The sequence below is a fragment of the Oncorhynchus keta genome, chromosome 10, assembly GCF_023373465.1.
Source record: "Oncorhynchus keta strain PuntledgeMale-10-30-2019 chromosome 10, Oket_V2, whole genome shotgun sequence".
NCBI lineage: Eukaryota > Metazoa > Chordata > Actinopteri > Salmoniformes > Salmonidae > Oncorhynchus > Oncorhynchus keta.
Window position 1 is genome coordinate 51,125,852 of NC_068430.1, and position 17,112 is coordinate 51,142,963.

At 44.1% G+C, this 17,112-nt stretch overlaps 1 protein-coding gene across 3 annotated transcripts in view; it reads left to right on the top strand.

Moving 5' to 3' along the window:
• The window catches only part of LOC118388930 (solute carrier family 12 member 5-like), a 289,966-nt gene that overhangs the window by 266,199 nt on the left and 6,655 nt on the right, over positions 1–17,112 (top strand). For 2 of the 3 annotated variants that reach the window (XM_035778534.2, XM_035778535.2), the window contains exons 23-25: positions 2,981–3,180; positions 3,555–3,569; positions 5,314–5,447. In XM_035778534.2, the coding sequence (XP_035634427.1) occupies positions 2,981–3,180; positions 3,555–3,569; positions 5,314–5,447 (349 nt within the window). The remainder of the gene's footprint in view (positions 1–2,980; positions 3,181–3,554; positions 3,570–5,313; positions 5,448–17,112) is intronic. The other variant, XM_052527249.1, reaches the window with a different exon arrangement.

A 17,112-nucleotide genomic window follows, 5' to 3' on the forward strand; every position in this document is an offset into this window, starting at 1 on the left:
TGCAGTAATTTGTTGAGTGAGCTGAGGTTTTGTCAAGGTCCCTGTCCGACCATGTGAGAGCAAAGCAGACTGAGCATTTGACAGACCTCCGCCAAGTTGCTGGATGCAGGGGCTGGGGCGAGAACTGGGAGAACAGTGTTGACAGAGCTCAGTCCAAATCAAATCAAATGTATTTATATAGCCCTTTGTACATCAGCCGATATCTCAAAGTGCTGTACAGACACCCAGCCTAAAATCCCAAACAGCAAGCATTGCAGGTGTAGAAGCACGGCGGCTAGGAAAAACTCCCTAGAAAGGCCAAAACCTAGGAAGAAACCTAGAGAGGAACCAGGCTATGAGGGGTGGCCAGTCCTCTTCTGGCTGTGCCAGGTAGAGATTATAACAGAACATGGCCAAGATGTTCAAATGTTCATAAATGACCAGCATGGTCAAATAATAATAATCACAGTAGTTGTCGAGGGTGCAGCAAGTCAGCACCTCAGGAGTAAATGTCAGTTGGCTTTTCATAGTCGATCATTAAGAGTATCTCTACCACTCCTGCTGTCTCTAGAGAGTTGAAAACAGCAGGTCTGGAACAGGTAGTACGTCCAGTGTGTCACGCCTTGGTCATGGTATCTTGTGTTTTTGTTATATGTTTGGGTAGGCCAGGGTGTGACATGGGTTTATATGTTGTATTTCGTATTGGGGTTTGTATTAATTGGGAGTGTGTATTATTAGGGGTGTGTCTAGTTAGGCTTGGCTGCCTGAGGCGATTCCTAATTGGAGTCAGCTGATTCTCGTTGTCTCGGATTGGGAACCGTATTTAGGCAGCCTGAGTGCGCGTTGTAGTTCGTGGGTGATTGTACCTGTCTCTGTGTTAGTCACCAGATAGGCTGTAATTAGTTTCACTCGTTTGTTGTTTTCTTCTTCAGTTATTTCATGTACCGCATTTTCTTCATTAAAAGTCATGAGTAACCTACACGCTGCATTTCGGTCTGACTCTCTTCAAACAACAGACAAAGTTCATTACACAGTGAACAGGTCAGGACCAGCCACCATAGCAACAAGGAGTGGAGCTGCTGCAGGGGACCAGAGTGGCTTCCAATGCTCCATTCTGGGTGTGCACCGGAGGTCTTGCTGGGGCTCCTGTTGCAAATTTGGGGCTGCCATGGGGGGCAGAAGTGTCCCAGGCCTGTCCTGGGGAAGGGAGTAGGGAGGGTGACCAAAACTAGCCTGGGAGGGAGGTTGTGGGGGGAAATGAGGAGGGGGTTGTAGAGAAGAGTGTGTCTGGCGAAGCTCCAAACTATCAGCATATGTAGGCTGATGATTTGAATGATACATGGCGTGGACTGCATCATGTGGTGCAGTCCACACCACCTCGACGGCGCTTTGCCAGAGCCTATGGTAGTGGTCAGTCATGTGTAGAACTGGGCTGAGTTGAGGTGGGCCTGGTCTGGTAGAGCTGTGCTTCTGCTGTGATGTGTCAGGTCCGGTAAAGATGTGCTGAGGTGGACCGCGTCTGGTTAAGCTGTGCTGTGAAGGGCCGAGTCTGGTAGAGATGTGCTGAGGCGGACCGCGTCTGGATAAGCTGAGCTGTGAAGGGCCGAGTCTGGTAGAGATGTGCTGAGGCGGACCGCGTCTGTTTAAGCTGTGCTGTGAAGGGCCGAGTCTGGTAGAGATGTGCTGAGGCGGACCGCGTCTGGTTAAGCTGTGCTGTGAAGGGCCGAGTCTGGTAGAGATGTGCTGAGGCGGACCGCGTCTGGATAAGCTGAGCTGTGAAGGGCCGAGTCTGGTAGAGATGTGCTGAGGCGGACCGCGTCTGTTTAAGCTGTGCTGTGAAGGGCCGAGTCTGGTAGAGATGTGCTGAGGCGGACCGCGTCTGGTTAAGCTGTGCTGTGAAGGGCCGAGTCTGGTAGAGATGTGCTGAGGCGGACCGCGTCTGGATAAGCTGATCTGTGAAGGGCCGAGTCTGGTAGAGATGTGCTGAGGCGGACCGCGTCTGGTTAAGCTATGCTGTGAAGGGCCGAGTCTGGTAGAGATGTGCTGTAATAGACCGGTCTGGTTGAGCTGTGCTGTGATGGGAAAGGTCTGGTAGAGCTGTGCTGAGGTGGGCTGGGTCCAGTAGAGCTGTGCTGTGATGGGCCGGGTCTAGTAGAGATGTGCTGTGAAGGGCCGGGTCTAGTAGAGATGTGCTGTGAAGGGCCGAGTCTAGTAGAGATGTGCTGTGATAGACCGGTCTGGTTGAGCTGTGCTGTGAAGGGCCGAGTCAGGTAGAGATGTGCTGTGATAGACTGGTCTGGTTGAGCTGTACTGTGACGGGACAGGTCTGGTAGAGCTGTGCTGTGCTGTGATGGGCAGGATCTGGTTGAGTTGTACTATAATGGGCCAGGTCTAGTAGAGCTGTGCTGAGGCGGGCCTGGTCTGGTAGCATGAGAGGGAGGTTTTAGGGGGAATTGAAGAGGGTGGTGTGGAGGGCAGTGTGGCTGGCGATGCTTCAAACTCTGTGTGGGGCCTCTTTTACTGCATATGGCTTGGGCATAGCTCAATGTATCTGCATGCAGTTCCTGGGAGAGAAGTGGTGGAGGGTGGTTTGGGGGGCTAGTGTTGCTGGCTGTTCTCCAGTCTCTGTGAAGGGCCACCGGGTGCAGGTCTAGGAGCGTCTGAATTGTCTCAGGGAGTTGGTGGCCTGTGTTTTTAATGTGTGTAACATTAGGGAAAAAGTCAGTCTGCCTTTGAATTTCTGTCCTTGATGAAAAGTCATAGTAAGGTGAGTAGGCTACAGATGCGTTGATTCAAAAGTTCCTTTTCAGACCTTTTTAATCAGCCCAATTGTATGACTGACCGCCAACATCAAGGCCTTCTTGATAATGTCTCTCTCTTTCTCTCTCCTCTGACCCTCACACTCACTCTGTTATTCCACCTCGCCTCATCTCACCTTGTCTCTCCCCACCCTGTCTCGTGATCTCAGTCTGTCTCTGTCGCTGTGTCCCCTCCCCCTCAGGTCCAGCTTATCCATGACAGCACCAGCCCGGCCAGTCCCATCAACCCGGCTACCCTGACCCCGGCCACCGAAGGGGGTGCCCAGACCCCAGGGTCTGCCCAGGTCCAGATGACCTGGACGGAAAAGGCCGATGGTGAGCTGGCCAAGCCACCTGGCGCCTCCACACCGGAGGGTATCAAAGACATCTTCAACATGAAGCCGTGAGTGTGGTTTGGCAAAACTGGTTTATAGGCCCTGATGAAGACCCGAGTCTTAAATAGTATACAAAGTCTCTTTTCACCTTAAAAAAACAGGTATACTCCCATTTTGGCACCGAAAGTTCTTGAAGAGTAACATTCTGATTGGTGTTCTCTTAATAAAGGGATAGTTCACTCCAAAACGATATTTTAGTATTTTGTTCATTAATCCACTGTTAATACAATCCCATGTCAGCAGTTAAGTTGTCAAAAAAGAGCACTTTCAACACAGAATTTTTTTTATGGTGTTCTCTGTATTAATAGTGCTCTTTTTTGAAAACTTGACCGTTTGCATTCTCACCTTTAATCTTGTGTTTCTCTCCCTTGTCATGCTGCAGTGAGTGGGAAAACCTGTAAGTATTTCTGTAGCTCAAATGTTGGTGGAGCTTACATAAAACAGTAGTCTGGAAAACATAGTAATTTTGTGGATTTTATTTATTTATATATATACAGTTGAAGTCGGAAGTTTACATACACTTAGATTGGAGTCATTAAAACTTGTTTTTCAAACACTCCACAAATGTCTTGTTAACAAACTAGTTTCGGCAAGTCGGTTAAGACATCTACTTTGTGCATGACACAAGTAATTTTTTCAACGATTGTTTACAGGCAGATTATTTAACTTATAGTTCACTGTATCGCAGTTCCAGTGGGTCAGAGGTTTACATACACTAAGTTGACTGTGCCTTTAAACAGCTTGGAAGATTCCGGAAAATGATGACATAGCTTTAGAAGCTTCTGATAGGCTTATTGACATCATTTGAGTCAATTGGTGGTGTACCTGTGGATGTATTTCAAGGCCTACCTTCAAACTCAGTGCCTCTTTGCTTGACATCATGGGGAAAATCAAAAGAAATCAACCAAGACCTCAGAAAAAATGGTAGGTCTCCACAAGTCTAGTTCATCCTTGGGAGAAATTTCCAAAAGCATGAAGGTACCACGTTCATCTGTACAAACAATAGTACACAAGTATAACCACCATGGGACCACGCAGCCGTCATACCGCTCAGGAAAGTGACACGTTCTGTCTCCTAGAGATGAACGTACTTTGGTGCGAAAAGTGCAAATCAATCCCAGAACAACAGCAAAGGACCTTGTGAATGTGCTGGAGGAAACAGGTACAAGTGTATCGATATCAAGAGTAAAACGAGTCCTATATCAACATAACCTGAAAGGCCGCTTCTCCAAAACCGCCATAAAAAAGCCAGACTATGGTTTGCAACTGCACATGGGGACAAAGATCGTTCTTTTTGGAGAAATGTCCTCAGTTCTGATGAAACAAAAATAGAACTGTTTGGCCATAATGACCATCGTTATGTTTGGCGCAAAAAGGGGGAGGTTTGCAAGCCGAAGAACACCATCCAAAATGTGAAGCACGAGGGTGGCAGCATCATGTTGTGGGGGTGCTTTGCTGCAGGAGGGACTGGTGCACTTCACAAAATAGATGGCATCATGAGGCAGGAACATTATGTGGATATATTGACAACATCTCAAGACATCAGTCAGGAAGTTAAAGCTTGGTCGCAAATGGGTCTTCCAAATGGACAATGACCCCAAGGATACTTCCGAAGTTGTGGCATAATGGCTTAAGGACAACAAAGTCAAGGTATTGGAGTGGCCATCAGAAATTTAAAGGCAATGCTACCAAATACTAATTTAGTGTATGTAAACTTCTGACCCACTGGGAATGTGATGAAAGAAATAAAAGCTGAAATAAATAGTTCTGTCTGCTATTATTCTGACATTTCACATTCTTAAAATGAAGTGGTGATCCTAACTGACCTAAAACAGGGAATTTTTACTAGGATTAAATGTCAGGACTTGTGAAAAACTGAGTTTAAATGTATTTGGCTAAGGTGTATGTAAACTTCCGACTTCAGCTGTACATTTCCTCAAGGATTCCATAGACCAAGTCAGCAAAGCAAAGGTTGCATTGGTGAAGGAATTAATGAGTGAAAGAGTGACCATTTGTTTTAGCTGTTTGTGAATTAGTAGCCTGAAAAGGTATTAGTCTCACTGAATGACTAAACATATTACTGCATTATGAACAAATTATGGTTTGGAGCTCAGTAGCGGCCATCTTGTTTATTCCAACAGAAACCAGTCCAATGTGAGACGCATGCACACAGCACTGAGGCTGAATGGTGTCATCGTGAAGAAATCCTCAGAGGCCAAGCTGGTGCTCCTTAACATGCCCGGGCCGCCCAAAAACCGAGCGGGCGATGAGAACTGTATCCTTCTTTCTCTATCGCTCTCTCTCACTCTCAGGGAACTTCCAAGGGTGGTCATGTTACAAACATTTATTTTCTCAAGCACAGGGCCGGCTCTAGCCTTTTGGGGGCTCTAAGCAAGATTTAGTTAGGGGTCTCCCCACCTTGCGGCAAAACATTTTAATGGCCCCCCGTCTTGGCGACAGAGAGAACATTTTTTGTTTTAAAGTTCATTTCCTGCCATTTCACAATTTTATAACAAATTGAATGCAATTCTACTCATTTTGCCATGGGGTGGAGAGACATTTTTGCAGTTTTAAAGCTAATTTCCCAAATGTTGCACATTTTGCCATGGCTTATTTCATGTTTATATGATATCTGAGTGAGAATTACTAACAAAATCAATGGGGACAACTGGAGTTCAGGGCCCCTGGGCACGTGTCCTGTGTGCCGGTTTGGTATTTGGCCAATTTTAGATAGCTGGCTACCAATCAAAAAATGTACGTGGCAAATTGTAAACTAATTGAGAGACTGACAAAACAAGAGAAAAACTGCTGATGCACAACCACATTGCACCTGGTGTAAGATAGGTTTAGAGTTTAGGTGAGGGTTAGAGTGAATGGTGGAAATCGGAGTGGTTGTTAGAGCGTCTGAAGTTGGACTTGGCGTCCATTTTCACACTGTATGGAGTTATTTGTATTTGTATTTATTATGGACCCCCATTAGCCACTGCCAAGGCAGCATCTACTCTTGCCTGGGGTCCAGCAAAAATGAATACAGTCATATACATTATAGTACAATTTGTAGACATTAAAATATATTTTACAACAGATTTCACAACACATTAAGTGTACGCCCTCCGGCCACTATACTCCAACACACACTCCAGGTGTAGTGTGTATGTTATGTGTGTTTGTATGTGTGTGTTTCAGTGGAATCTGGTGACTTGAAACATTGACGAGGATGGGAGACCCACAGTATAGGCATGGAATGAAAAGAGACATTTAGACAAAAGAGCTAAGAATGAGTTAGTCCAAGCAAGGAGTAAAATCATTGATGTGTAATAATGTGATTGTGTTTGTGTGTGTGATTGACGCTACATACAGTAATCAGAGAAAATCGATAGGGGTGCTCACAGTGCTTGGAGAGAACATTCAATGTGCCAGTGGATAAGCGGGGCCATGAGACGTGGCTTCATGTCAGAAGGTGGGTGTAGCTGGTGCATGAAGTCAGGCGCAGGAGAGCAGAATGAGTGAGCAATGTACTTTACTCAAAATAAAAGCACAAGGTAAACATACACCCGTCGAAAACCAGCCACCATGTACCGAATGAACATATAAACAATCACGCACAAAAACATGGGGGAAGCAGAGGGTTAAATACATGAACATGTAATTGGGGAATGAAACCAGGTGTGTAGAAAACAAAGACAAAACAAATGGAAAATGAAATGTGGATGCCGCCCGAACAAGGAGAGGGGCCGACTTCGGTGGAAGTCGTGACACTTCATTTCAAGTCAGGAGAGAGTTGACAATGCTAATGGAGTGGTCATCACCTCTTAATCAGGGAACAGGATAGCAGATACTTTCCATTACAGCTGTGCCATCGTAGGTTTGGGCAACGAGTTTCTCTATGAAGTTGACACATTAAAGTAGCCCAAGAAACATTCCTGAATAAATCCCTGATCATCCACATACCTGACAATAACTGACCATTTTCCCCCCCTGAGGTCTGTAGTTTTTCCTTATCGTTAACCTAACCAGGACTCTGGATCCTATAAGGTATAAAAAAGTTGTATATGGACTATGATGGGTCTAGAGCTGTGCCAGCCGGTTATTGTCAAGCGTTGGTCTCACGGTAATTGACCGTCAATTAACATAAACACATTTAGCATCTCTTGTCTCTATTTGGTTAGAATTCCATGCCATTATTTTATATAATTTTATAGTATGAAGAATACAATTGAACAATGCTGAATAAAATAGAAAGGATATTTTCTCCAAACGATTTTGGTGAGTGTGCACATGTAGCTATTCTGTGTTGAGAGGTTAACAAAGAAATAGGTACTCCTATATATGCTTAATTTAGAGGTATTATTGTAACTTTAGTGGTTCTGCTAGGTTGGGCTATAGGTTTACATTTTGAATACATTGTAAGGCTGCATGATGCGACTCTAATGGTGATTTGAAAAAAGCCTTGAAAGGCATGAGCTCTGTGTAGGCTGTACAAATTTCCCGGCGATATCCCCTTTGTGTGGCCGTAACACACCCTAAAAAATCCATGCCTTTTATGGCCAATGGTCGTGCTCTGAAGCACCTCTTACTCACATGGCTCTCCATCACGTGATCGGGTCTTTCTCAGGCTACAAGTAAAGACAGACACGACTGCATTCGTCCTTATCCAATTCCGAGGTGCATATTGAAGATATTGAAAGAACTTTCCACATTTACTTTTCGTCAGCCAACAACATGAGTAGGCCTAACGAACAGCAAAATAACTAGCCTATGTCAATCTACTATCCCCCATAGTACAAAAGTCAACTTATTATATTCTGTGTGAGAAGTAAATATTCCAACATAGAATGGGACAGTTGTGGGATGCGATAGATCCCAAATTAATACATCCACTAGCATCCCAAAAAATGTTGTTTACTTACGCAATGAGGCGGACGCAACCGATTAGAATGTTCAGTTTAAAATGTGATAAACTATTGGGCTATTTCTTCACATTATACTGTATACTACATTTTCTCCAGATACACAAATGGACTATAAATCCTTAATGTTATCAAAAATCACTCTCTTTAATCTCGCTTTTAATGGATGATGGAAGCTATCAAATCATTATTTATTCATTTTGATCTTAATGTGCAATTACCTCTGCAAGTTTCTTGTAGTTGGCCTTAATAGCGGAACTTTCCCTCTCGTGTCCTCTAAAAGCCCATTCTTCCATGCCGAAAAAATGCAGTGTGTTGAGAACATCCCTGTTTCTTCTCATGACTCAATCACACCTAGTGTTATTGCGCAAAATGGTATACGGCATCATCTGGATATGTGTGCAACAAAAGTTCAACATTCACCTACAGCTACCATTTCTGTCAGGCTATGCATACTGTTTGATCCATACGCTCGATAAATCCAACGTATGCACCACAACAGAACCCACTGCAACTTCCTCTGCAACGCAATGCTGCAAGGCAAACGCAGCTTTCCATTGGAAATGAATGTACTTCTGGTGTTCCAAAATGCTGTTGGTGTGATCGAGTCTTTATTTTCTCACTGTGTTGCGCAGTTTAAATACGCAGAACTTCGTCCACATGATCGATGTGTTTTTTTCAGAGAAGCTTGAATCTGATGCAGGCATTTATATGCTTGGTGCTTTTGTTATGCCTTTTAGCTGAACAATCAATGTTCTTCAGGTCCCCTGAAGGTACCCCCCTTTCACAAGGCTCAGACTTTCCAAAAAGCAGATAAGGCCAGCAATACAGTCGGCTTGATGAAAGGCTCTCTGTTAACCAGCTATACTTTTGATCCCAATTGGTACCTCTTCTTTTCATCCTTCTTCATGAAACTGATCTCAAGCAGAGGTCAACCCTCTGTTTAATTTGCACCTTTTCCATTTATCCCAGAGAATGAAACGGGTTTTTCAACAAAAAGTCAACACAATATTTTTGGTAGAGTTGGCCATTCTGTCATTCTGGTGGTGAAAACTGTACACTCATGCTGGTAGCTAGCTAGCTACTGGCTACTCATAATTACCATATAGGTCTATGGAAGGGGGTAAGGCCAACGAGCCTCCTAGGAAAATGGAAGCTAGCTGTCCTCCGGCTACACCATAGTGCTTCCCCAGAGAATGCTGTTGAAGTTACTATAGACCTTATTTGCAAAACAGTGTTTTTTAATAAATTATTTGGTGACATATTTTCAAGATAATTTTTTTCATTTTTCACTATTTTTATTTTTATTACATTTTTATTACATTTCTTTGAGGAAGATGGTCCTCCCCACCCTCCTCAGAGGAGCCTTCACTGGTGTGTTTGTACCTGGGTGTGTGAATCTTCACAGTCCAAGTTGTTCCATAAGGTGTGTTTTTATGTTATTTCAATCTGATGTGGAATAGAGTTCCATGTAGCCATGGATCTATGTAGTATTGTGCGCCTCCTATACTCTGTTCTGGACTTGGGGACTGTGAAGAGACCTCTGGTGGCATGTCTTGTGGGATATGCATGGGTGTCTGAGCTGTGTTCTAGTAGTTTAAACAGACAGCTTGGTGCATTCAACATGTCAATACTTCTTACAAAAACAAGAAGTGATGAAGTAAATCTCTCCTCTACATAGGGCCATAATAAGAGATTGATATGCATATTATTAATGTTAGCTTTAAGTTTATATTTAAGGGCCAGCTGTACTGCCGTGCCTCTGGGCCAGTTGTAATTTTCCGAATTCCCTCTTTGTGGCACCTGACCACACAACTGAGCAGTAGTCCAGGTGTGACAAAACTCGGGCCTGTAGGACCTGCCTTGTTTATATTGTTGTTAAGAAGGCAGAGTAATGCTTTATTATGGACAGACCTTTCCCCATCATAGCTACTGTTTCATCAATATGTTTTGACCTTAACAGTTTACAATCCAGGGTTACTCCAAGCAGAGTAGTCTCGTCAACTCAATTTCCACATTATTCATTACAATAATTTGTTGAGATTTATGGTTTAGTTAATGATTTGTCCCAAATACAATCCATTTAGATTTAGAAATATTTAGGACTAACTTTTTTCTTGCCACCGATTCTGACACTGGCTGCAGCTGTTAAGTATTGCAGTGATTTCACTCGATGTAGTAGCTGGCGTGTACAGTGTTGAGTCATCCAGATACATAGACACACAGGCTTTACTCAGAGCCAGTGTTCGGTCATTACGTTAGAAAAATATGAAAACAGTAAGGGGCCAAGACAGCTGCCCTTGGAAATGCCTGATTCTACCTGGATAATGTTGTTGAGGCTACAATTAAATAACACTGTGTTCTGTTAGACAGGGAACTCTCAATCCACAATAAATGTTTTCAAATGTATAATTTTTAAAAAACAGAATTACCTTATTTAGAGTATTCAGGCCATTTTCTATGAATTTCAAAATTGAGCTCAGGTGCATCCTGTTTCCATTGATCATCCTTGAGATGTTTCTACAACTTGATTGGAGCCCACTTGTGATATATTGATTTTACATGATTTGGAAAGGCTGTCTATATAAAGTCCCACAGTTGACAGTGCATGTGAAGAAGAAAAAACCAAGCCATGAGGTCGAAGGAATTGTCTGTAGAGCTCTGAACCAGGATTGTGTTGAGGCACATATCTGAGGAAGGATACGAAAAAATGTCTGCAGCATTGAAGGTCCCCTAGAACACAGTGGCCTCCATCATTATTAAATGGAAGAGGTTTGTAACCACCAAGGCTCATCCTAGAGCCGGCCAAACTGTGCTATCGGGGGAGAAGGACCAAGAACCTGATGGTCACCCTAACAAAGCTTCAGAGTTTGTCTGTGGAGATGGTAGAAACTTCCAGAAGAACAACCATCTCTGCAGCATTCCACCAATCAGGCCTTTATGGTAGAGTGGTCAGACAGAAGCCACTCCTCAGTAAAAGGCACATTACAGCCCGCTTGGAGTTTGCCAAAAGGCTCATAAAGAACTCAGACCATGGCCTGAATGGCCTCAAACTCTTTGGCCTGAATGCCAAGCGTCACGTCTGGAGGAAACCCGCACCATACCTACGGTGAAGCATGGTGGTGGCAGCATCATGCTGTGGGGATGTTTTTCAGCGACAGGGACTGGGAGACTAGTCAGGATTGAGGCAAATATGAACGGAGCAAAGTACAGAAAGATCCTTGACGAAAATCTGCCCCAAAGTACTTGTGACCTCAGACTGGGGAGAAGGTTCACCTTTCAACAGGACAACAACCCTAAGCATACAGCCAAGACAACGCAGGAGTGGCTTTGGGCTTCGGGGCATGTCTCTGAATGTCCTTGAGTAGCCCAGACTTGAATCCAATCAAACGTCTTTGGCGAGACCTGAAAATAGCTGTGCAGCGATGCTCAAAATGCAACCAGACAGAGCTTAAGAGGATCTGCAAAAAACAATGGAACTTCTCAAATACAGGTGTGCCAAGCTTGTAGAGTCATATCGAGAAGACGCTAGGCTGTAATTGCTGCCAAATGTGCTTCAGCAAAGTACTGAGTAAAGGGTCTGAATACTTATGTAAATGTGATATTTCAGTTTATTTTCAATTTTTAATACATTTGCAAGCATTTCAAAAAACTGCTTTTGCTTTGTCATTATGGGGTATTTTGTGCAGAATTATGAGATGTAAAAAAATATCTTATAGAATAAGGCTGTAACGTACCTAAATTGAAAAAAGTCAAGGGGTCTAAATACTTTCTGAATGCAATGTATACTTTTTTTGTCAGCAGAATACTATGATGGATAATGTCAAAAGCCTCACTGAAGTCTAACAAAACAGCTCTCACAATATTTTTTATTATCAACTTCTTTCAGCCAATCATCAGTTGTTTGTGTAAGTGCGATTCATGTTGAATGCCCTGTCCTGTAAAATAGCATTGTTTCTGGTCAAACATAATTTTTTACTAAAGTTACTACGGGTTGGTAACAGGCTGATTGGTCAGCTATTTTAGCCAGTAAAGGGTGCTTTACTATTCTTGGGTAGAGGAATGACTTCTTGCTTCCCAGGCTTAGATTGAAGAGATGGCAAGTAGGAGCAATATCCGGCCTCCCAGCACAGTGGTCTAAGGCAGTATATAGAAGTTGCTAGCTGTGCCACTAGAAATTCTGGTTAGAATCCAGGCTCTGTCGACGCCGGCCTCGACCGGGAGACCCATGGGGCGACATACAATTGGCCCAGCGTCGTCCGGGTTAGGGGAGGGTTTGGCCGGCAGGGATGTCCTTGTCTCATCACGCTCTAGCGACTCCTGTGGCGGGACAGGCGCATGCACGCTGACACTGTGCTACGTGTACTGTGTTTCATCCGACACATTACTGTGGCTGGCTTCTAGGTTAAGTGGGCATTGTGGTTGGGTCGTGTTTCGGAGGACACATGGCTCTTGACCAGTCTAGAGTGCCCCTATAATCCCATCCTCCCGAGTTGTAGGTCCAGTGGCCTGGGACGTAGGTGTGGACATCCGCCAGGCTTGAGAGAGGGAGCCCGCACTCCTGAACTGTCCTCCTGAGTGCATCTACATTCCCACAGGGATAAGGGATCAGCTGCTGACCTGGGCACACACAACTTTCGTCACTTGACATCCATGTATTTCTCGCACTATCCACTCCATCGCTGAGACGTTTTGGTGGCCCACCTTGGCGCAGGATGTAACTCGTTATGTAAACTCCTGTTCCGTATGTGCCCAAACCAAGTCCCCCTGGAATGCACCAGTGGGGAAGCTCTTGCCGCTTCCCGTGCCTCAGCGACCCTGGTCTCATCTATCCATCGAATTTATAACTGATCTCTACTCTGACGGTTTCACCACCATTCACCACCACTCTTCCAGCAGGTCTTCCAGCATTATGGCCTTCCGGAGTACATAGTTTCCAACGTGCCCCCCAATTCACATCACGAGTATGGAGGGCCTTCATGGAGAAGCTCTGGGTCATAGTCCGCCTCACTCCCTTGTTACCATGGAGAGGATGAACCAGGAGCTGGGGAGGTTCCTGAGGAGTCACTCTCAGGACCGGCAGGGTGCGTGGGAACGATTCTTTCCAAGGGCAGAGTATGCCCAGAACTCGCTGCGTCGCTCTTCCACTGGGTTGACGCTCTTCCACTGGGTTGACCCCCTTCCAGTGTGTTCTGGGTTTTCAGCCGGCCCTGGCCTCCAGACCGAAGCTCCTGCAATTCATCAGTGGTTCCGCACACGCAGAAGTGTGGAGCCATGAGCATGTTAGACTCCAGCATGCCATCCATCGTCAAAAGGAACAGGCAGACCGCCACCACAGTGAGACCCCTGTGATCCACCCTGGGGATCGCATCTGGCTCTCTACCAGGATCCTCCCACTCCACCTGCCCTGCAAGAAACTGAGCCCCCGGTTTGTGGGGCTGTTCAAGGGTCAATGAGGTGACGTATAGGTTACAGTTGCCTAGTCACTATCGTATCTCATCCTCGTTTCATGTCTCCCTTCTCTCAGGCCGGTGGTTCCTGGTCCCCTAGCTGATGCTGTCCCCCACGACACCCCACCACCTCCCCTGGACATCGAGGGGAGTACAGCGTATGCTGTCAGATCCGTACTGGACTCACGGCATCGTGGGGGGGTCAACTCCAGTATCTGGTGGACTGGGAGGGGTATGGCCCAGAGGAGCGGTGTTAGGTTCCGCTGGAAGACATTCTGGATCCCAACATCATCCATGCTTTCCACTTCCTCGGGGTCGCCACCCTAGTCAGAGTCATCCTGCGACAGGAGCCACACGTCAGAGGGGGAGGGGGGGTACTGTCACGTCTGCTCCTCTCCTCAGGCGCGCAATGTCGCCATAATACTAACAACCGGTCCTGGGATTCATCATTACGCACATCTGGCATCCTTCATTACGCACACCTGCAAATCATCATGATTCACACCTGGACTCCATTACCTTCCTCATTACCTCCCCTTTATATGTCCCACCCTTACAGCGGGGCAAAAAAGTATTTAGTCAGCCACCAATTGTGCAAGTTCTCCCACTTAAAAAGATGAGAGAGGTCTGTAATTTTCATCATAGGTACACTTCAACTATGACAGACAAAATGAGATGAAAAAAATCCAGAAAATCACATTGTAGGATTTTTAATGAATTTATTTGCAAATTATGGTGGAAAATAAGTATTTGGTCACGTACAAACAAACAAGCTTTAAGCAAATAAGACAAAGTGATTTAGTCCCATCATGCAGTACAAAAAAAATACTTGCCTGTCCATTTCTCTTGGAACTTTCTGTGTTCTTCTTGAATTGATCGTATCCTTCTCTTAGCCACCAGAGCCAATTTAGCCACGCTAGCTACGTTAGCTATCTGCATTTCCCCGCCGCCATCTTCTTGATTTTCCTGGTTCTCCGGTGGTTGCTCATTCACAGCTTGTTCTCCAGCTCTTCCCCTACATTTTCATTGTCAATAGATGTACGTTTATTTTTGACAATAAAATGATCCATGTCGACCAGACTGCAAAAATACCTAGTAGCAAACTGATATGTGTCGGTCGCTGTAGCTGAGCAGCTGCACTATACTGCCATCTATCTGCCATCCAGTGAACAATAGATATATTCAATTAAGTGATTCAGGCCTGCAGTAAACACATTGAATTGAAATTGTATCATTGTTATGTATTATGAATGGAAAATAGGAAAATCACTGCGAGCCACAAATTTAGGGCTCGGCCTGCGGGCTGCACAATGAGTACCACTGATCTAGTATAATGATTAGTCTCATACACATTGTCTATTGGTATCGTATTTAAATTGAGAACATATAGCCCAACAATATGTGAGTTAAGCTATTCTCCGCTTCAGATGCACAATGTCAAGGGTGAATTGCAAATGCCCATATGGCTAATCGCAGGTTTACCCAAACTCGGCCCTCGGGACTCCAAGGGGTGCACGTTTTGGTTTTTAACCTCGTACTACACATCTGAGCTGATTCAAATAATCATCTAATCATCAAGCTTCGAATAATTTGAATCAGCTGTGTAGTGTTAGGGAGAAGAAAAAAAAACATGCACTCCTTTTGGTCCTGAGGACTGAGTTTGGGAAACGCTGGACTAATGCCATCATACTGTAGTCCAGTGGTTCCCAACTCCGGTCCTCAAGTCTCCCCAACAGTACAGAGTTTTATTGTTATCCCAGAAAAGCACACCTGATTCATCTTGTCAAGTAATCATCAGGCCCTCAATGAGTTGAATCAGCTGTTTGTCTGGGGCTGCAACAAAAATGTGCTGTGGGGGGTACTCAATGACTGGAGTTGGGAACCACTGCTGTAGGCTTATGGTTGCATTGGCGTTGCATGCCGTTATCAGCTGCAAAATGGGTTCACATGGCTGATATCCTGATAAAAGAGTGACAATCAAATAAAACTAATTGGAGAGCTTACAACTGAACAAAAATGTAGGTAATGTTCACTTGAGAAAAATAACAGACAAATTAGAGTTAGATTCCCTTACCCTCTTCTATTGCAGGATTGTGAGATGTGATTAATCAAAGTTATCACAATTTCATCTTGAAAAATAGTTAACAATTAAAACAAGCAAACACTTCAGAATCAACACTACTTTAAAAATGTGTATAATAATAAGTAGTCTAACTTGTATGTGAAGGTAAGACATCTTAGTAACAAGTGGGCTATTAGTAAAACATAATTTCAGTTGAACAAAAAAAAGTTAACCTCACTCCACTGATCCCTGATCTACTGGGTGAGCAGACTTCTGTTCCAGCCAAGCAATAGCACACTTGATTATCAACTTGGTTTGATAAATTCAATCAGGTGTGTTAGTGCTGGGCTAGAACAGAAGCCTGCTCATCCAGCTGGGTTGGCCTGCTCCAGTTGTAATAGGTTTATAAAGTACATTGACTTTTAAACTGTATTTTCTTTTGCAAAATGTGCTAACATATAGGTACACATAATTCTTGGTATACAAGGATTTACCCTTATTCTCTTGCAACATTCATTGGGACCTCATCTGCAGACAGGGTTACACAGCTCTCTGTATCTGAGGACAGAAAACATCAAAGAAACAGGCTAACTAACTAGCTAATATTAAGTTAGCTAACTGGTGATATTTAATTCACTTGGCTAGCTATACAGTATGTAAAGTTAGTTAGCTACTGTAGCTAGCTAGCTATGTTAGCAGCTCATTTGTGTTAGCCTGCACACAAAGTTCCTGTAGCTATCATTTTCAAAATATATGTTTTTACTTGAATAGGTTCTCCCCATTGCCTCTGTTTTCTGGCTCCTTTAAAAAAATGCAATAATGGGCAATCTGAAAGCAAAATGCAGCCAGCCATGTGGACTTTCCCCAGACTGACTGACCTTCCAACATGGCGCCTTGTGCGGTTGCTAGGTGATTTGTAATGCAACTGCAAGCCCTCTATACCTCTCTGTTAATATCACATACATTATCAAGCATTTTACACATATTATCCAGCTACTGACTGTTAGCGCTTGGTGGTCTATAGCAGCTTCCTACAAGAATGGGCTTTATGTGGGGCAGATGAACCTGTATCCATATTACTTCAACAGTATTTGACATGAGATCCTCTCTACGCCTAACTGGAATATAAAACCACAACACCACCCCCCGTTAGCATTTATTTTTGCGTGTTATAACTATGTATTCCTACCACTATACCATCAAAGGTATTATCTAAGTGAGTTTCAGAGATCAGTATTTGAATGTCATCTGTTACTATCAAGTTGTCGATTTCATTTAACCTTGTTTCTTAGGCTACATACAGGATGTTAATGTCGGCTATTTTTAGCATTTTCTGGGGGATGCTTGATTGTTTTACTGAGCATCTTATCAGAAATAGACATGAAAGTTATATTTATATTTGAGCTGATAGTGCAGGGTGAGCTGCACACAGTGAACTTCCTACTAGGACACACTGCCTCAGTGATAATAGTTTAACTCTGGTTCATAGACATATGATTACTGCATACAATAGCTATA